The sequence below is a fragment of the Mesoplodon densirostris genome, chromosome 4, assembly GCF_025265405.1.
Source record: "Mesoplodon densirostris isolate mMesDen1 chromosome 4, mMesDen1 primary haplotype, whole genome shotgun sequence".
NCBI lineage: Eukaryota > Metazoa > Chordata > Mammalia > Artiodactyla > Ziphiidae > Mesoplodon > Mesoplodon densirostris.
This window is the reverse complement of record NC_082664.1, coordinates 165637426-165659530: the sequence shown is the minus strand read 5'-3', so window position 1 is coordinate 165659530 and position 22105 is coordinate 165637426. Positions and strand designations below refer to the sequence as shown.

Sequence of the window (22105 nt, the reverse complement as noted above, 5' to 3'; positions counted from 1 at the left end):
AATGTCTCCTGGCGAGGATTTCTTTAAGTTGAGTTTGTTTGGTGACCTATGAGCTTTAGGAACTTGGATATCCAAATCTCTCGCCAGGTTTAGGAAGTTCTCAACCATTTTTTCTTTAAATAAGCTTCTTCCACCTTCTCCCTATCTTCTCTTTCTGGAACTGCAATGATTTATGAATTATTTCTTTTGGTGGTATCTGGTAATTCATGTAGGCTTTCTTCCCACTTTTTCATTCTTTTTTTCTTTATTCTCCTCTGATTGGATAATTTCAAAGCTCCTATTCTTAACTCACAGATTCTTTCTTCTGTTTGATCCATTCTGCTGTCAGTGCTCTTTATTGCATTTTTCCTTTCATTCACTGTATTCTTCAGCTCCAAAATTTCCATTTGGTTATTTTTTATTATTTCTATCTCTTTGTTAAACTCCTCATCTTGTTTGTGTATTACTTTCCTGATTTTATTGGGTTGTCTCTCTGTGTTTTCTTGTAGCTCACTGAGTTTCCTTAAAACTACTGTTTTGAATTCTCTATCAGGTAGATTGCAGATCTCCATGTCTTTGGGATTTGTTACTGGAAAATTATTGTGATCTTTTGGTAGTGTCATGTTTTCTTGATTTTTTTTAATGTTACTTGAAGTTTTGCATTGCTGTCTTTGAATTTGAAGTAGCAGTCACCTCTTCCAGTCTTTAACAACTGCCCTCTCCAATGTATCCCAACTTGCATTTTTTTGTTCCAGTGGTATGCTGGCACTTCTCTGCTGGAAACCTGGATTTCCACAAAGGCTCTCTCATCTGTGGGTGATTGTCTAAGACAGTGTTTTTCAGGGGTTCCCTGGACGTTGCTAAGAGTGGCTGGAGCCAGTTCATGGGCCATGCAGGGTCCACAGCTGGGATGTGGTCTGTATGTCTGTTACCACTTGGGTGGGCAGGACTCTTCCCAGGTCCCTTGGTTTATGGTGCTGGATCCTGCAACTGCCACAAAGCCACTTTTGTCTGTGGATAGATGCCAAATTGTTGCTGGTGGTGGAGGGATACTATGAGGTACCTATTTTTCAGCCCTGATGCTGACATGACCCCAACATGTGGGTGTTTAAAAGTAAATTTTCCCCCCAAGATATTTCCTTGAGTTCTTCTTTCATGTTTTATGTACCTCATGTTATTTTAAAAAATCATGCAAATTAAACATTATTATATATCAAAACAAAACAAAAAATATGGTAGAAATCTAATTATTACTCCCATGTCTAAGAGTCATTGCTTTTAGGCAGTGAACTTCAGCTTTTCATTGTAGCACTTGAGGTTCTTCAGAATGTCTTTTCCAGACTCATCTCTCTGCTTCCTTCCATGTATTTTGTACTTTTCCTTCCAAGTTTCTAGGAAACACCTAGACTCCATGTGTCTAATCTTTGTGCTCACATTCTAATCACCAAGTAGAATGAGTTTCTCCATTTTCTTTTCCTCATGACCTCCTCTGTTTATTTAACCTCTTCTGTAAAGCTTTCCTATGTTCACTTATAACTTTCATATGTCAACTCTTACATATCACATTGTATCATAATTGTGTATCTGTCTTTGAAGCAAGAATTTGTATTTGCTTGCATATGGTTGGTACTTCATAACTGTTTTGTGAACTCATAAATGACTTATGATGGGTAAGAGTTGGAATTTTACAAAAATTGGTTTTTTATTCTTTATCAGTAGAATTATTAGAAAACATTGGCTTTTTAATGGATTTTTTAAAGTAGCGGTCCTGGCGTGCACATGAAGGAAGTAAAGAAAAATGAACATGAAACATGGACATCAAAAGAATGTGTGATTACACCAATGTTTGAAAAGGCTGATTCACTGAGTGGGGGTCTGCTACACATGAAGGATGACAGCAGTTTAAGTGGAGTAGATCAGGATGATGGCAGGTAAAATCTACAGATTCTTTTAGGTCAAGAAATATTATCACTGAATACTTTTTCCGGAAATAGAACAGCATAATATAGTGTACAGGCCATGACAGGAGTATTCTCAACTATACCAGATGAATGCTGCTGAAAGGTTAAGATGAGGACGAGTGGCTTTGACCAGAAGTAGTTTCAATAAATATTCCCCATGGAAGCTGGACTGTAGTGAATAAGTATAAATGGCTCCTTAGGGAATATTTACTGGGAAAGGCAATAGAGAACTGGATGGTAACTGAAGAGGAATGTGGAGTTCAAGGGAGTTTCCTTTCTCTTTTTATGTTAAGATGGGAGTTTTTTTAGAGTATGTTTGTATGCTGTTGGAAATGAGCCAGTAGAGGATGCATTTATTCAGTTTAATCTTGTTTGCATGTCCAATATTAGAAAGCTTATTGATTGTATTACATTATCTTTAAAATATTATAGTAAACTAATTGTACATAATACTTCTATTCACGTATAGTTTTATGGTAAGGTCTTGTTCATTGATTTTGAAGTGTAATATTCTTATATAATTGAATATGCAGATGAGTACTTAAAAGTTATTCTATCATACATAGATTTTAAAAAATTATATAATCATAAATTTACAAACATTTAGGCCCTACTGAATAGGATTTAATCATTCCTTGATAATTCTAGATGACAGTATCATCATGAGTGGCTATGGTTTGGTAAGGTACTCTAAAACAGATTATGTTAACTTCATAGTGGTTTAGATTCCAGGGAAAAGGTTAAGATTTTGTTTAGATTTGATAGGAAAAAAACTATTAACAATCTATCACAGATTATTACTTTTGGATTATAAAGTTCTAAATTACAAAAGTCATGCTTCCTATACCAAAAGTGTCATTAACACGTATTGTGCGCTAAGTATATGTTGAATGTATGAATAAACAGCTGAATAGGTGAATGAATGCCTGTTGATGAATTTCTTTACAAAAGCAAATCTTTATTGAAAATAGAATTCCAATATTGCCTAGGTCTAAAGTCTTTTTATTTTTAAAAAATATATGTAAGATTCAGAAATTATTATTTATAGTTATAACTAGACATGGAATAATAATACAGATTCATTTGCTATCATATTACTTAAAAACACTTAAATATTACCTTCTCATCATATTGTGAAACACAAGTGTTGAAGCCAGATTTCCTGGGTTTGAATTCTGGGTCAGCTGCTGATCTGCTGTATGGGCTTGGGCAAGTTACTTAGCCTTTCTGTGCTGCATTTCTTCCTGTGTAAAAAGGACCTAATGTATTACCTCTCTCCCAGAATTGTTGTCAGGATTAAAATGCCTTTAAGACATGTAAGGTGCTTATAATAATGCATAGCAATTACATAGTAAGTCCTCAAAAAGCTAATATCTTGATTATTAAAAAAGGGTTTCTTTCATATAAGGACTTAATACTTTCCAAATAGGTTTTAGTGCCATAAAGTTAGTTTTTATTGAAAATGACAATAACAAAAAACCCTGGTATATTTCTTCCTATCAAATAATGCAAGTAACATTATGTTTTTCCTTTTCCTTTGATTGTCAGCTTAATCTAATTTAATGCTTTGTTGATATTATTATGGTGTATTTTCTTTGTCCTTTAATGTTACTCTTTCTATTTATTGTTTAATCTCTTTTATAGAAAATTAATTACCAATGCAAAGATTTTATGTAAAAAACAATAGGTTTACGTATTCTTTGTATTTTAAGTATTTAATATTTGCCTGAAAAGAATCGTTTGTTTTTTTAGGGCTACAAAGGAAACATCTAATGAAAAGAACAAGGTAGAGTAAAAAATTAATTATAAAAAATATTATCCTGTAGTAAAAAATTACTTTGTGAAAGGTATAGTGGAAAAATAGAAAATCTTCCTTTGTTGTAGAAACATTTACTTTGAAAAAATAATTTAGAAACACTGTTGATAAAATTATCCCTTTGATAAAAATCTGTTCTTTTAAGAAGTATCTGTGTTGTTGCTTTAATAAAGAGATATTTATCACCTCTGTACACTTAGTATATTTTATAAGTATTTTGGGGACATTGTGAAATAGTGTTTTTTATTTGTAGGTCAAAGAGCAAATTAATTCTATGGATGACCTTGATGACTTAAGTCAGTCATCTGAAACAGCTTTTGAGGATTGCCAGATGCTTTACTCTAATTATAAGAATTCCATGTTTCTAATACAACAACTTGGCATGGAGTGTAAAGGTAGGACCATGGTATAAATGTAAAGCCTTTTTGTGTATACTGTTGTAATATTTGGTAGAATTCACCAGTGTAGCCATTTGGGCCTGGAATTTTCTTTGTGGGAAGGTCTTTAAGTAGGACTTTAGTTTCTTTTTTAGATATAGGGCTATTTAGTTTATTTGTTCTTTTTTTTTTTTTTTTTTTTTTTTGCGGTACACGGGCCTCTCACTGCTGTGGCCTCTCCCGTTGTGGAGCACAGATTCCGACGCGCAGGCTCAGTGGCCATGGCTCATGGGCCCAGCCGCTCCACGGCATGTGGGATCTTCCTGGACCTGGGCACGAACCTGTGTCCCCTGCATCGGCAGGTGGACTCTCAACCCCTGCGCCACCAGGGAAGCCCTATTTGTGCTTTCTTGATTGAGCTTCGGTATTTTCCCTCTTTCAAGGAATTTACCCACTTCATCTGAGTTGTCAAATTTATTTACATAATGTTCATAATATTACTCTGTCAGTCTTTTAATATCTATAGAATCTGTAGTAATTTCTCATTACTCATTTCTGTGAAATTGGTAATTTGTGCCTTCTCTCTCCTTTTTTTTTTTTCATATCAGCCTGGCTAGAGGTTTATCACTTTTATTCATCTTCTGAACATATTTGGTTTCACTGGTTTTTTTAAAATTTATTTATTTATTTATTTATTTATGGCTGTGTTGGGTCTTCGTTGCTGTGCTCAGGCTTCCTCTAGTTGCGGCAAGCGGGGGCTACTCTTCATTCAGTGTGCGGGCTTCTCATTGCTGTGGCTTCTCTTGTTGTGGAGCATGGGTTCTAGGTACATGGGCTTCAGTAGTTGTGGCACGCGGGCTCAGTAGTTGTGGCTTGCGGATGCTAGAATGCAGGCTTAGTAGTTTTGGCACACAGACTTAGTTGCTCTGCGGTATGTGGCATCTTCCTGGACCAGAGAGCAAACCCGTGTCCCTTGCATTGACAGAAGGATTCTTAACCATTGTGCCACCAGGGGAGTCCCTCACTGATTTTTCCATGTCTTTTTTGTTTTGTTTGTTTTGTTTTTTCTCATTGATTTTTTCTTTGATGTTTTTTATTTCCTTTCTTCTGCTTGCTTTGGGTTTACTTTGCTCTTTTTTAAAAAATATTTATTTATTTATTTTATTTTTGGCTGCATTAGGTCTTCGTTGCAGCACGTGGGATCTTTTGTTGCAGCGCGTGGGCTTCTCTCTCTAGTTGTGGCATGTGGGCTCAGTATTTGTGACACTCCAAATGGGGTGTGGGCTCCAGCGTGTGTGGGCCCTGTGGTTGCGGCATGCCGGCTCTCTAGTTGTGGCTTGCGTGTTCAGTAGTTGCAGCGGGCAGGCTTAGTTGCCCCATGGCATGTGGGGTTTTAGTCCCCCGACCAGGGATCGAACCCGTGTCCCCTGGATTGGAAGGCAGATCCTTAACCACCGAACCATCAGGGAAGTCCCCTAATTTGCTCTTTTTCTGGATTTTTATGTTGGAAGCCAAGTCATTGATTTGAGACCTTCTTTTCTAATATAGACATTCAGTGCTATAAATTTTCATGCAAGTAAGCAGCATTCCACAAATTGTAATATATTATGTTTTCATTTTTATTCAGTTCAAAATACTTTGTAATTCCTCTTTTCATTACCTCTTTAATCCAAGGATTATTTAGATGTGTGTTATTTAGTTTTCGAATATTGGAGTATTTTCCAGAAATATTTTTGTTCTTGATTTCCAGTTTGATTGCTTTGTGGTCAGAGAACATACTTTGTATGACTTAAATCCTTCTGACTTACTCCTTTATTTTATAACCCAGAATATAGTCTTCTTTTGGTAAGTGTTCCATGGCTACTTGAAAAGAATGGTGGTGTTCAAGTCTACAGTATCCTTGATGATTTTCTGCCTGCTCTTTCTATCACTTATTCATTGAGGGGTATTGAAATCTCAGACTGTAATTGTGGATTTGTCTATTTTTCTTTGCAGTTCTCTCAAGTTTTGCTTCATATATTTTGAAGTTACTAGGCGCATAAACGTTTAGGGTTGTTATGCTTCTTATTAATTGACACTCTTATCATTATGAAATGACCTTGTTTATTGCTGATAATGTTTTTTGCTCTGAAGTCTACTTTGTTTGGTATTAATATAGCCAGTCTAGCTTAGCTTTGTTTTGTCACATGTTAGTGTGGTATATCTTATTTCTAACCTTATTACAAATTTATGTCTGTGTGTTTAAAGTGCATTTCTTATAGGTGGCATACAGTTGGGTCTTGCTTTTTGATCCAGTCCGACAATCTGCTTTTTCTTAAAAATTTATTTATTTATTTATTTATTTTTGGCTGCGTTGGATCTTCATTGCTGCGCACAGGCTTTCTCTAGTTACGGCGAGTGGAGGCTACTCTTCGTTGTGGTGCACAGGCTTCTCATTGCGGTGGCTTCTCTTGCTGTGGAGCACAGGCTGTAGGCCCATGGGCTTCAGTAATTGTGGCATGTGGGCTCAGTAGTTGTGGTGCATGGGTTTAGTTGCTCCGTGACGTGTGGGAGGACCAGGGCTCAAACCTGTGTCTCCTGCATTGGCAGGTGGATTCCTGACCACTGTGCCACCAGTGAAGTCCCTGACAATCTGCTTTTTAATTGAGGTTTTCAGACCATTTTCACTTAATGTGATTATTGATACAGTAGGTATGAATCTGTCATTATGCTGTTTGATTTCTGTTTATCCCATCTGTTCTTTGTTCCCCTTTTCTTTTTCTGCCATCTTTTAGATTAATCAAGTAATTTTTATGATGTAGTTTTATTTCTTTTTTGTTTTTTTGGTTTATTAACTGTAACTCTTTTGTTTCACTATTTTAGTGGTTGCTTTAGGGTTTACAGTATTTTACTTAGGGTTATCACAGTCCACCTTCAAGTAATATTGTACCACATCATATATAGGATAAGAATATTACAAAATAGTTTACTTCCACTTCTTCTCTCCTTGCCAGATCCTCCTGGATCTGTGGGCTTGTAGTTTTCATTAAGTTTAGAAAGTTGTTGGCCATTCTTTTCTTCAAATATTTTTTTTTCTGTTTCTTTCCTCCACCTCTTTGGGGCATTGTATATTTAGCCACTTGAATTCCTGGTCAGGGAATTAAGGTCCCGCATGCTGTGCGGCATGGCCAAAAAAAAAAAAAAAAAGTATTTGTTCAATGTATGGATGAGTGAAGGTGAAAATGCACAGTGCTTTATACATAAAAATTACTCATATATTTTATTTCTATCTTTGTTTTCTTCCTAAAGCAGATTCTGTTAGCTTATTGAAAATTCAGGATGCAGTTCTTTCATATGAAAGATTAATAGAACTTAAAAAAAATCACTGTGAACTACTTACAGGAAAAAATAAAAAAATGGAAAGTAAGGTTACTGGGCTACAAAAGGAGCTATCAGAAACAAAAGAAATGAAATCACAGTTAGAGCATCAAAAAGTGGAGTGGGGACAAGAGCTCTGCAGCTTGAGGTATTGAACATCTTGGTTTTAAAGAAATATTTGAACTGTTTTTATTTACTGTAATACTACAGATGTGTATTTACTTTAATACTAAGGGAAGTTTTATAATTGCTAACTTACCTGCTGGGATTTTACAGGGGAGAAAACTTCATTAGTATTGTGGAGTGTGAAATTCTTGGAAATAATACAGCAAGTTCTTAACAGTGGATACTTCTACTAATAATTTAATGTATATATTTCCAAATCATCATTTTCATGGCCATACAGAAGTCCTCCATACGAAGCCTCATTTTTTTTGTAATCTCTCTTTTTTTTTAATTTTATTTTTTTATACAACAGGTTCTTATTAGTTATCAATTTTATACATATTAGTGTATACATGTCAATCCCAAGCTCCAAGTTCATCCCACCCCCCTGCTTTCCCCCCTTGGTGTCTATACATTTGTTCTCTACATCTGTGTCTCTATTTCTGCCTTGCAAACCAGTTCACCTGTACCATTTTTCTAGATTCCATATATATGCATTAATATACGATATTTGTTTTTCTCTTTCTGACTTACTTCACTCTGTATGACAGTCCCTAGATCCAACCACGTCTCAACAAATGACCCAATTTTGTTCCTTTTTATGGCTGAGTAATATTCCATTGTATATATGTGCCACATCTTCTTTATCCATTCGTCTGTTGATGGGCATTTACATTGCTTCCATGTCCTGGCTATTGTAAATAGTGCTGCAATGAACATTGGGGTGCTTGTGTCTTTTTGAATTATGGTCATTATTTTTTTAGCAAATTGAATTTCAGTTATTTTTCATTTTTCTGTATTATATTTAATGCTACAAGGAATGTCTCTTCTATAAATTCATTTCTACATTTCTGATTATTTATTTTGAATAAATTCTTTAATATTGTGTTATTTGGTTAAAGTATGAGAACTTTTAAAAAAGGTCTTTGATCCATGTTTCTAAATTGTTCTCCAGAAAGTTTATATTACTTTACACTCCCACCCACAGAAGTATGAAATGGCCATTTTTCTCAAGACAAAATTTTTTTAAAAATTTATATAGTTTTATTCTTAACATATGCATGGATGAAATAGAAGGTAAAAATGGAAGGTGATTACTGATTAGTTTATTCAATATCTCTTTCATACAGAGATAAAATTAGTTCACAGGTTTGTGCTGAAAGCACAAAATACTCTCTATTTAATTAATTAATATGGTCCTGCCTTACGGGATTTAAAATTATTTATTAAATAGATAATAATCAACAAGTTGAAAATGTTGCAAAAGAAGAAACATAAAAAGTGTGGGGCAACAGATATTAGACTCCCTAGCCTAGTCTTGGATTACAGTGTCTGAAGATATATGTTCTGTAAAAGGCATCTGCAGATTTTATCTGGCACTGTAAGTCATTTAGGGGTACCTGTAGTATTTTATGAAGTTGAAATTTTATTTCTAGTGAACTTATAAACTTGTTTCTAAACAACAGCTTCTCTTTTTAACTAGTAATTAAATTATCTGTCCTAAAGGAGGAGTAATTATGACAGTGTGGAAAACAGGGTAATTTTCGGCCTAACTTCACTGAATAATTTCAAAATTTCTTTCCTACACTATTCACCAGAGTTACTCTTGACTAAAACTTACTTAAGTGGCAGAATGTTTTTCCATTGCTACCTTTCAAGTATATATATCTTTATGAAGAGATTGAAGTGAGGAATTAAAAATATGAGACCTAGAAAGGAAAAAAAAAACTGGAGAACAGAAATTTCATTAGGATACTAAATCAGCGGGTGAAGAGCCAGATCATAAAATGAACTTTTTATTTTCTAACAAAACACATTTTAAGGTAAGCATATTTAACTGCAGATTCACCCTAAAACAAGAAGAAGAGAAGAGAAGAAATGCTGACATGTTATATGAAAAAATTAGGGAGCAGTTAAGAAGAAAAGAAGAGCAATACAGTAAAGAAGTTGAAATGAAACAACAACTTGAACTCACTCTCAGAGCACTAGACATGGAACTGAGGACAGTGAGAAATAATCTGAATCAGGTAAGTTAATCTTTGGTGAAAATTTCAAATTTCCAACAGTATTTCATCAGTATTATTTGTAATATCTCTTTGATTTAATATATATTATTTAGGTTTAAAACAAATAAAAAGTGTTATCTCATCCTAAATATGAACTATGACATTTATAGCTTAAATTATTAATTTCTTGCCATTCTTAGCTTCTAATACATGCTCTGTGTATGTTTTCTGAATGGAAGAATGGAAGGTAAATTGAGCTTAATGATTAACATAATGATTGGCATTTTTGGTCCATTCGAAAGTAATATTCTTAATTCCAATCCATGTGTTAATTTTGGCTTTTCTATGTTAAAATACAGGGTAAATTGCCTTGAGACTGTGATGGAACTAGTTAAAAGCTTTGTAAAAAGATTTTCTTTCACAATACTATATCTCCCTGTATTTTTGCTCTGTGATAAGTTTAGCAGTCATTTAAATTAAAATCTTAAGTTATTCATGTGGGATAAATATCCTTGTGTTTATTTAAAAAGCCTACTTCCTTTTAACAGTTTTTTTTTTAATTCTGCTCTTAAGCTTTTGACTTTTTTTTTTTAATGGTATGAGACCAAAAACCTCATGAAATGTGTCTCCAGGTTGTAGAAGAGCGAAATGACGCTCAGAGGCAGCTTTCTCGAGAGCAGAATGCCAGAATTTTACAAGATGGAATCCTGACCAGTCACCTTGCCAAACAAAAGGAGATAGAAATGACTAATAAGGAAATGAATTCTCAGGTATTTTCTTTAATCATTTTCAAATATTTGTGTGTATGTATCTGTATATGTATATATTTTAAAAACCAATACTACACATCACAGACAGTGTAGAGGATATTTAAAACCTATTTAAGTATATTTTGGGGGGGTGACGTTTCTCGTCCATTGGATATTTAATATTTTTAATTCAAACATAATTGAATTATATTTGATTAAATTTAATTCAAGTAGTATTTTTAATTCAAATCCATTTGTCTGCAACAGTCAAGCAGTGACATACAATAGCCTCATCCAAGGAGAGGCTTTTAATATTTTCCATAGGAACTGATGAACTTTTCATAATCTCAAAACTATTGCTACCATCTAGAAAAGTCTGCACCCTGATGGCAGTTTAGGCAGGGAAGACCATGTGTGCTCCACCATCGACCACACTACCCGACCAAATCCCAGCACTGAATACGTTCTTGCCCTCTGCTTTGGAGTGAACATGTCAATCACTATGCACCTCATCATTTTCAGTGTCTAAATCAGAGTCTGTTCTTGGCTTCACTGTCATTTCTTTAACCAGTACCCCATCAATGACATTTTCACATCACTTATAATTTTTCAGTATCGTAAAAGCTGCAACATTAGTTGTAAAAACATTTTTTTTTTCTTTTTGCGGTACATGGGCCTCTCGCTGTTGTAGCCTCTCCCATTGCGGAGCACAGGCTCCGGACGCGCAGGCTCAGTGGCCATGGCTCACGGGCCCAGCTGCTCCGCGGCATGTGGAATCTTCCCGGACCGGGCACGAACCTGTGTCCTCTGCATCGGCAGGCGGACTCTAAACCACTGCGCCACCAGAGAAGCCCATAAAAACATTTTTGAGCACTTAAAAAAAATTATTTCCTTAGAATAAACTTACAAAATTGCCAAAAAAAAAAAAAAGAGAAAACCCCAGAACAAACAAACAAAACAACATTATGGTTTTTGGCAGTGATTTCACTTCCTTGATAGATTAATAGAGAGGTTAGTTTATCCCTTCCACTGATGGTAAGGAGGAAAGGTATAGCCAGTTCAGAGACCGTCTTTTGGGTGTCATTCTTCTACTTGTGAGAAAATTAACACTTTGCTCCATGTAGTGTCCTATTTCAGTACAAGGAACTTTTGAAAATAGTGATAGATATGCCATAATATTTATTTAGTGATAATTTATTGATAAGTATTTTATTTTTAGTGAAACAGTTCATTGTATTTCCCCCTACCTTACTATTTTAAGAATTATGAAGAGAGAATATAAGTTATTGCAGCAGCGAATAATCTCACGATTTTCTAAGATCTCTATAAATTTTACCTTATTTACCACTAGTGTATGCACCATAGTGAAATATGAGGCTCATTTCATATTTATATGTTTGTACTAGAGAACTAGCTGTGGTTTGGTGTAAGAGGACTCATAGTAAAGTCAGAAGGCCTGGAGAAAAGCCTGCAGCTTGCTTGTATTTTTGACTTCCTCATTTCCAGGACTGTCATAGCTAAATGAGTTAATTGATGTTTGTAGAAGTGCTTAGTACAGTTATCAGTAGATGTAATTCTTGTAACTGACTATAAAAATATTAGAAATGTAGAATATTTATGGAATATTCTCAGGACTATATAAATATTAGAAACATAGAATATTTATGGAATATTCTCAGGAAAAAAAATTTTTTAGGAAATTTAATCTGTCGAAATATATACAGAGCTAAGGCTTTTACTATGGGGTAGCTGTATAGGTTAGATAGCAGATGTAATTTTTTTTTAAGCTAGCAGGTGGTATTTTGTTTTATTTTTTATTTAAGTATAGTTGATTTACAATATTGTGTTAGTTTCAGGTATACAGCACAGTGATTCAGTTATATATATATATATATATATATATATATATATATATATATATATATATGTATATATATATATATATACACCTTTATAGATTCTTTTTCCAAATATTGAGTGTAGTTCCCTGTGCTACACAGTAGGTCATTGTGGGTTATCTGTTTTTTATATAGTAGTGTGTATATATTAATCCCAACCTCCTAATGAATCCCTCCCCCTCTTTCCCCTTCAGTAACCATAAGTTTGTTTTCTACATCTGTGAGTCTCTTTCTGTTTTGTAAATAAGTTTATTTGTATCATTTTTTTAGATTCCATGTATAAGCGATATCATATGATATTTGTCTTTCTGTCTGGCTTACTTCGTTTAGTATGATAGTCTCTAGGTCCATCCATGTTGCTGCAAATGACATTATTTCATTCTTTTTATGGCTGAGTAGTATTCCACTGTATAAATATATCACATCAGATGCAATTTTTAAGTGTACTCAGATTTATTAATCTTTTATTTTAAGCCTTCTGGGTTTGTTATAATTTAGAGAAAGGCCTTTCCAATTCTGAGCTTCTTAAGAATTCTCCTGTGGTTTCTTTTTTACTTTCATGGATTCATTGTCTTCAGTTAAATTTTTGAACTTTTGAAGATTTCTGCCTGTAAGAAGTTTTGTATCCAACCTTATTTTTTCCAGTTGGATATCCACTTATTGCAGCCTTTTCATTGTATAAACATATAGGTTAGCCTTTCAGAGGAAATCATGAAATGTCAATTTATTGAGTACTACCTAAAAATTTCCTTTATTTCACTTAGGTGTCCGATAGTCCTGAAAAAGAAAAAGATCTGTTACATAAAAACCACATGTTGCAGGATGAAGTTGCCATGCTAAGACTGGAAATAGACACAATAAAATGTCAGAACCAGGAAAAGGAAAAGAAATATTTTGAGGACATTGAAATTGTAAAAGAAAAGAATGATGATCTTCAAAAGACAATAAAACTGAATGAGGAAACATTAACAAAGACAATATTCCAATATACTGGACAGCTTAATGTTCTGACAGCTGAGAATACAATGCTAAACTCTAAGCTGGAGAATGAAAAGCAAAGCAAAGAAAGACTGGAAACAGAAGTGGAATCCTACCGTTCTAGACTGGCTGCTGCCATACATGATCACCATCAAAGTCAGACATCAAAAAGAGACCTGGAACTTGCCTTCCAGAGAGCAAGAGATGAGTGGTTACGCTTGCAGGACAAAATGAATTTTGATGTGTCTAACCTGAATGATAACAATGAGATGCTTTCCCAGCAACTTTCTAAAGCTGAAAGTAAATTCAGCAGCCTAGAAACCAAGCTCCATCACACGAGGGATGCTCTCAGAGAAAAGACTTTGGTGTTAGAACGTGTACAGAGAGACCTAAGCCAAGCACAGTGTCAAAAGAAGGAACTTGAACACATGTATCAAAGCGAACAAGGCAAAGTGAATAAATACATTGGAAAGCAGGAATCCTTAGAAGAGAGATTATCTCAACTCCAGAGTGAAAACATGTTGCTCAGACAGCAACTGGATGATGCGCAAATCAAAGCCGACAGTAGAGAGAAGACAGTAATTAACATCCAAGACCAGTTTCAGGAGATTGTGAAAAAACTTCAAGCTGAAAGTGAAAAACAAGGTCTGATGCTGGAGGAAAGGAACAAGGAGTTAATCAATGAATGTAATCATTTAAAAGAGAGAATGTATCAGTATGAAAATGAGAAAACAGAAAGAGAAGTAAGTATCCAAGAAGAGAAATAATTCTCAGACTTCCTGAAAGAAAATTCAAAGTGATTTTGATTATGGCTAAATGTTGAATCTAGTTGAATATAAATAATATATAGACTATAAATCTATAGACTGTAAATCAGCCTAAAAGCATACCTTGTATCCAGCAAATAAAGAATTAGACCTGAGAGGTGCTTTACTTTGAGTAGAGACATTGTGTCACCTATGAAATTTTAAGAGATTAAGTTATAAATTGTTAATGGGTATAGACAGGTATTAGTAATTTACTCTTCTACTGCTAAGATAATAATTTTAATCTTTATGTCACCACATTTTAGTATCATGATGAAGCAGATAAATGAAACGCTCAGATCTAAAATGAATTATTTTGAAATTAAGGTTCAGTTGTGTGTATTACCTTGACAGTCAATTCCAGTTTTCCCAAATGAACTGATGTGTCGATGCCATATCTCATAGTACTTTTCCTTCAGTAGCTTGTCATAACTTTTTAGTTGATATAATTTTATTTTTATTCATGTCAATTTGAATTAATTTGGGAAATAGTTCAGCCTCAAACCATGTATTCTTAGGACCTCTCAACTCTTTAAAGGCATCTACTTTTCATTAAATCATAATTTGGGATTAAAGTAGTGAGCTTTAGCAAAACTATACTTGATTTAATCTTCCCACTTCTATTTATAATTTACTTGGAACATTTTTACAAATAATTTGCTCATAATTCTCATTTCAAGGCTCAGTTACTATCATTTGGATATAAATCTGTCCAATACAAAGAGAATTGTAGCTCTCTGTGACTTATTAATTTGGCATCGGACTCCCATTTTCAGACTAGTGAGGGGTGGCAGATTCATGAGTAGCAGGAATAGGGTGGGGGACAGGGTCATAGGGGCTGCTATCGGGAGGCAGAGGGAGGCCCTGAAGGTCTCATTTTAATTCTAGGAATTAAAATGGGAATGACCTCATTTTAATTCTGAGATAGGAATCTGTTGAGCACTGGATTGAATATGTGAGGATCTCTGAAGTTAATCGAAGCCTCCAGTAGAGAAGAGGGAAGATGTTCCCACCACTCGTCCCACCTACACACCCATTTCTTTCTGAGACTTGAGGAGGTCCTCAAGCTCAGCAAATTGATCGAGAAGGGCGGGGAGTGGATAGTGGGACTGAATCCATTGTCTAAGTAACTTAATAGTGATAAGGCCGGAGGGTAACACCTTCTGTGTCTTAAACCAAATTCAGTGAGCAGGAAGGTGCACATACAAGAAGAAGGAGACAAATTGATGTCTCTGGTGATAGTTTTCAAAGTACATAGGTTGGAGTTATCTATTATTAACATAACTTAATAATAAGGTAATTTATAAAATCAGTGACAGAGTATCTTATTAGGCACTTGTGAGACAACTTCAACAAGAACTGGCTGATACCCTAAAAAAGCAATCTATGTCAGAGGCTTCACTGGAGGTCACGTCACGTTATCGTACTAATTTAGAAGATGAGGCACAGGATTTAAAGAAAAAATTACGTCAAGTCACAAGTCAGGTATGTATGAAATTTAACGTGTCAATACTTAATGTATAGGATAAAGTGTTTTAGGACACTAATTTTCATGGACGGCTTTCTTTTGTATTTTCGTTACAAGTAAATTTATTACAATTTTGTTATCTTTATAATGCACTTGTTTCTTAAACTCTGACTTTCATTGTGCCATTTGCATTATATATTTTTTCTTACAATATTTACCCTTAGGAAAGTTGAGAATTGTGCATGATTCCTCACAGAAGTTGAGAGACTTTTTTTCTATTAAACAGTATTTTTTAGTGATATCTCTACTACCATGATGAAGCAAGCCAGATAAAATCAGAGGATAATGTTTAATGGAATGTTCCATAAAATTGTCATTTTTCATCTTCACTTTCATGAATGGATATAGAATCTGTGTATATTTATTTCATGGATTTCAGAATAACTTGTGCAGAAAGGTCATTATACAAACCAGTTGAAGTTAGGCATTGCCTTCATTTTCTTTTCATTTTAGATATATTGTAAAAGCGTAGAGATACTCAGATCGTGTATAGTATGTACACCCAAAATAGAAAATTAAGAAAATTATCTAGATCCTGCCATTGTATTTTTAAGAAAACTATTGAGATAATTCACATATCATATAATTCACCCATTTAAAATGTGTAGTTCAATCTCTCCTTGTATATTCATAGAGTCGTGCGCTTGGCATCAATTATAGAGCATCTCCATCACCCCCAAAGGAAAACCCTGCATCCCTTAGCCATCACCCATGGCCCCCATCTCCCTCAGCCCCAGCAACCACCAGTCTAATCTCTGTCTCTGTAGACGTGACTGTTCTGGGTATTTCATATAAATGGAATCACACAGTATGTGGTCCTTTGTGATTAGCTTTTCTCATTTGACGTAACATTTTCGAGGTTCATCCATGTTATAGCGCATATCAGTACTTCCATTTCTGTTTATTGTTGAACAGCACGTTATGTGGCTAAGCCGTTCATCCATTCATCAGTTGATGGGCCTTTGTGATTAGCTTTTCTCATTTGACGTAACATTTTCGAGGTTCATCCATGTTATAGCGCATATCAGGACTTCCATTTCTGTTTCTTGTCAAACAGCACGTTATGTGGCTAAGCCATTCATCCATTCATCAGTTGATGGGCCTTTGGGTTATTTCCACCTTTGGGCTGTTAATAATGCTGCTGTGAACAGTCATTTTCAAGTTACTGTGTGGACATAATTTTTATCTTCCTGCTGTTGGATTTTATCCTCTGAGTTAATTGGCTGATTTCACCTTTTCTTGGCCTTTACTCATGCTGTCCTTTCTGTCTTTACAGTTTCTTTTCCTCCTGCCTAATCCTCCATTTATTCAGACCTGGCCCCCAGTCTTCTCCATGAAGCTCTCTCTCTGACTGTCCTAGCTCTCATTGACCCTGTCATCTAGTCTGTGAAGAACAGTTTAGCCCTTAATTTTACACTGTTTTAATTTTTTTCATGAGAGAGAATCTCGTCTAAGTATACATTTGTCTAACAGGGAATATTTATTGATATGCATGGCACCTGTCTTGCATAAATTGAAAATATTTTAGCTTAACAGTTGCTAGGATACAATTAAGTACTTTATACCATACCAATCATTTTTTCTTGGAGATATTGATATAATAAATCTTTTATTAAAATGTATTTTAAGCAATTAAATATATAATTAAAAGCTCTTAATCTAATAGAGGAGAATTGTTCAATTAAATGTTCTTTTTTTTTTCCCCTCACTCTGGAAAAAAAAATCTAAATTTGCCTTCCTTCATTATGCAGCCAGAACTGGGGATTTTCACATTTATAGCATTTCACCAACTGTAAAGCTCTGTGGATAGCTTCTCCGATATCCATACCACATAACCTTAATTTTCTCATCCGAGTACTTTCTAGACATAAACAGTTGCTGGGAGTGAATTGATTCAGAACTTTGATTTAGCAATAGGGTGATAATTCCATGCCAGTGACTTAACCCTTCCTCTGATGGTCATGTAAGTTATGTACCACTCAATCCAGGAGGTGCTATTTGCATATTAGTCCATGATCACTGCCCACTGAGTAGTACAGAGAGGAGGTAAGTTATAAATTATTATAAGTGGAAAAAAGGACTAGTGGAGTCAGTGAAAGTTTTTGAAGTACTGGGCACATACATTCTGGTCCTCATGCTCCCTGTTTACTGCCAATTTCAATGGTTTGGAGAATGATTTCAGTGTGACTTGTACAGGAGACCACTTCTGTTGGCATGCCATCTGCCTAAAATATCAAATTGTTTAGAACATAAAATACAGCAATAGTAATAATTCTGATTGTAAACACTTAGCATTTACTATGTGCCACGTACTTTTCTAAATACGTTATGTATACCCCCCTCCCAATTTAATCTTCCCAACAACCCAGTGAGGTCAGTGCTATTATTATCTTCATTTTACGGCTGGAGAAACTGAGACACAGAAAATTTAAGTAATTTGCTCAAGGACATACAGCAAATAACTGGTGGAATTGGGACTCAGACCCACGCATTCTGGCTCCTGTGTAGATACTACCTCTCACACTAGTCCCTGAAGCATCTGGTTGTCACCAACAGTAGTGTGTAGTGTGAACGTTCATAATCACTAGAAGAGCTGTGGTCACTCACTTACGTGGATATTTAAAATTATAGTTGGTATAGAGCGTGGAGTAAAAAATATAAATGTCTTTCCCCACTTGGCCAATTTATAAATTAGTGTATTTATTTGATAAAATATAATTTAAAGCATGAATGATGTTGTGGTTTAGTCCTAGAGGTCAGTAACTTGTAAAGGGCCAGATAGTAAATATTTTAGGCTTTGTGGTTCACAAGGTGTCTGTTGCAGCAACTCAACTCTGCTGTTGCAGCAGGAAAGTAGCCATAAACAATATGCAGATGAAAGACATAAAAACAGATGATGGCGGATTTGCTAGATTATCAGTAATTAAAAAAAAGTTTTTTCTCCTTTTAGTTGCAAGAAGCACAGGATCGACGTACAGAGGCCATGAGATGTGCTGAGAAGACGCAGGATCACATCCAAAAGTACAATTTAAAGCAGCACAGAAAATAACTTACGTATAAGTATAGAGCAGATAAGCAGTATAGTATGAGAATTATATCAGTTATGACAATAAATACATCATTGTGAAGCTGGGTAAACATTTCAGCTTTGAGCTATTTTGAAATGCATAATTTTTCTCCATTATTTCTAAATTTTTCACATTATCCACAGAACACAACTAGAAAACGGCACAATTGCCAAATCATCTACTTTTCAAAATTCTAAGGACGTATGTAATTGAACCTGCAGGTGTTTGTTCAGAAAATGTGTGGTATTTTAAAATCTATGTGTGAGAATAATTATTTTAAAATATGCATTTTAGGCTTGAAATTGAAAATGCCGAGTTAAAAGCTACAGTCAAAAAGCAAGTGGACAAAATTGAAGAGCTTCAGAAAAACCTGTTAAGTACAAGTTCAGTAAGTCAATCTCTTAATTTCTGTCATGCTGAAAAGGAATTTTAATGTTTTTACTAGTAATATATAAGAATATTTTGGACAATATGAAAAGTCTCATTGATAAAAGAGTTTATTTTTATATTGATACTACTTGCTACTAGTAGCATAATTCCTCTTTATAGAGGAAGTTGACTGAAATAATAAAATTGATTTTTATAGCGAGATTTTAATTAAAAAGATTGTGACAGTCCAAAAGCAATATTTTATATATACCACGTTTTGTTTATTCATTCATCTGTCAATGAACACTGTGATTTTTCCACCTTCTGGCTATTGTTAATAATGCTGCTATGAACAGTGGTACACAAATATCTGTTTGAGTCCAGAAATTTGAGTAATGATTTGATCTAGAATTCTGAATTTCCCTTGTAATCTAAACCCTCCAGTGCTATTTTGAGAATGAATTACTTTTAATGTTGTAGTTCATTTTCTTTATCAAGAAGGAATACTAGGTCACTATGCAAGCATTTTTCTGAAAGGAATGTAGTTTTTCCTTTCTTGGATTTTATTTTACTTTATTTTTTAAAGATTTTTTTGATGTGGACCATTCTTAAAGTCTTTATTGAATTTGATACAATACTGCTTCTGTTTTATGTTTTGGTTTTTTGGCCAGGAGGCATGTGGGATCTTAGCTCCCTGACCAGGGATCGAACTTCCTGCATTGGAAGGCAAAGTCTTAACCACTGGACCTCCAGGGAAGTCCCCTTTTTTTCTTTAAAAAAAGAAAAGAGATGCCAGTGAAAAACTAGAAATGGCTGCTCAATCAGGGCCTTACATAGTAACAGGTGCTCCTAGCATAGCAAGTTCAGGAACAATTTTTTTCCCAGACACTTGAGTTAATCAGCCTTTCAAAGGTGTAACAGCCAGTCTCAGAAAAGACTGATGTGTAATCCAGGATTCCAATTTATCAGTGTATAGTGAAAGCTATGTAACTATTTACCAAGCAGAAAGGGATTCTCCTGCCGTTTATACGCTCCTTTGTAGGGGAAGCTACCTATGATTTAAAAATCAGAAGATTCTGTTGTGAACCCTAAGTTGGAGGGATGAGGTAGATGCACCTACCAACTCGTTTCTTTCCATCACAATAGTTAGATTCATGCAGTGTCATTATACAGATACACCTGTCAGGGGGACTAGAACATTCTATTGACTGGCCCTTCTTGTGTTCAAAGAAACATTGAAAATTATTTTTTCTAGACTTGATATGCATTAGTCACATTGTATTAGCATACTTTTCATACAAGTGACAATACAATATGTTGACAAAAGGAGTCTCATGTGAATGAGAGTGCCAGATGTCCCCTTACATTGTCAAACAAATCTATTTGGGTATCAGAAATTGAAAATTTTGTAAGGATACCCTACACTGATTAAGCGTATTAAAAAAATAATGAGGGATTTTCTGTAGATTCCTATAGAAATGAGTTAGGATTATGACATAGAATTATTGGCCACTTTAAGGTCTACACAAATCAAAAATTTAATGAGAGAGCTTTTCACCAACTCAGTAGCCCTGGCTTCTCCTAAAGTTCTCATCTCAGGAATCCCCAGGCCAGAGCCAACCTGAGTTAAGATATATGGTCAGCACAGTGTTGAGATGAAGAATCTGGGCTGGGAAGAAGAGAGAGCTCTAGCTGACTCAAGACTCCAAACAATATAGTTGAGTATTCACCTGAAAGGAGTGTCAGAAGACTTCCATAAGGTCAGGTCTCTATGGAATAGGAAATTATTCAAAAGAAAACAAGGGCAGGGACTTCCCTGGTGCAGTGGTTAGGAATCCGCCTGCCAATGCATTGGACATGGGTTTGATCCCTGGTCCGGGAAGATCCCACATGCCGGGGAGCCACTAAGCCCGTGCACCACAACTACTGAGCCTGCACTCTAGAGCCTGCGAGCCACAACTACTGAGCCCATGTGCTGCAACTACTGCAGCCCACATTCCTAGAGCCTGTGCTCTGCAACAAGAGAAGCCACTGCAGTGAGAAGCCCGTGCACCACAGTGAAGAGAAGCCCCCACTCACCTCAACTAGAAAAAGCCCGCACTCAGCAACGCAGATCCAATGCAGCCAAAAAAAAAAAAAAAAAAAAGAAAACAAGGGCAAATAATTGATAATCTGGTCCTTTTGAAAAACTTTCGCATTATAAAAGAAAATAAAGACAAAGTATGCTGGTCAACATCCTAAGGGTGAGGGTGCACCCCAAGATTAGAAAATAACACTACACTCAAAGTAACACCAATAAGAATAAACATAAAGTGTCCAAGAATAGCTCTGTACAAGGATAATCCACACCAAGTAATGGCTCATGAGTGTGGCTGAGGATGTTGTCTATGAGGAGCAAGAAGGGGGAGAGAAAAGTACAGGTGATCTCAGCAAAGGGGTCAAGGCTGGAAAGGCAGGTTAGGGAATCTGGTATGACGCCTTGAGATGTAAGGAGCCCTGAGAGAATTTAGAAAGAGGATTAGAAAGGGTCAAGGACTGAACATCAAGGGTTACTGTCATTCAGACTGAGGTGGGCTCAGAGGAGCAGAGGCAGAGTGTGGTCATGTTCGCGGTTGCTGCTGAGAAGTGAAGCAGGGTAAGGACTGAAGAAGAAACGGTTCTTGATGACCCTCAAAACTTTTAGTGGAGTTACAAGATTGAAAGTCAATTTAGTGTAAAAGAAGAGAATAAGGGATGAAAGATGAATTATGGATGAGACCATGCGTTAAAGAATGTAAGAGTCCAGGGCTTCCCTAGTAGCGCAGTGGTTAAGAATCCACCTGCCAATGCAGGGGACACGGGTTCGAGCCTTGGTCCGGGAAGATCCCACATGCCGCAGAGCAACTAAGCCTGTGTGCCACAACTACTGAGCCTGCGCTCTAGAGCCCGCAAGCCACAACTACTGAGCCCATGTGCCTAGAGCTCATGCTCTGCAACAAGAGACGTCACTGCAATGAGAAGCCCACGCACCACAACGAAGAGTAGCCCCTGCTCACCACAACTAGAGAA

General features: G+C 35.6%; 1 protein-coding gene across 7 annotated transcripts in view; it reads left to right on the top strand.

Moving 5' to 3' along the window:
* The window catches only part of ANKRD26 (ankyrin repeat domain containing 26), a 63304-nt gene that overhangs the window by 21028 nt on the left and 20171 nt on the right, over positions 1 to 22105 (top strand). For 2 of the 7 annotated variants that reach the window (XM_060097628.1, XM_060097621.1), the window contains exons 13-22: positions 1740 to 1910; positions 3693 to 3726; positions 4010 to 4151; positions 7422 to 7638; positions 9499 to 9682; positions 10294 to 10431; positions 13073 to 14029; positions 15425 to 15577; positions 18571 to 18641; positions 18983 to 19076. In XM_060097628.1, coding sequence (XP_059953611.1) covers positions 1740 to 1910; positions 3693 to 3726; positions 4010 to 4151; positions 7422 to 7638; positions 9499 to 9682; positions 10294 to 10431; positions 13073 to 14029; positions 15425 to 15577; positions 18571 to 18641; positions 18983 to 19076 — 2161 coding nt within the window. The remainder of the gene's footprint in view (positions 1 to 1739; positions 1911 to 3692; positions 3727 to 4009; positions 4152 to 7421; positions 7639 to 9498; positions 9683 to 10293; positions 10432 to 13072; positions 14030 to 15424; positions 15578 to 18570; positions 18642 to 18982; positions 19077 to 22105) is intronic. The other 5 variants (XM_060097623.1, XM_060097624.1, XM_060097625.1 and 2 more) reach the window with 5 other exon arrangements.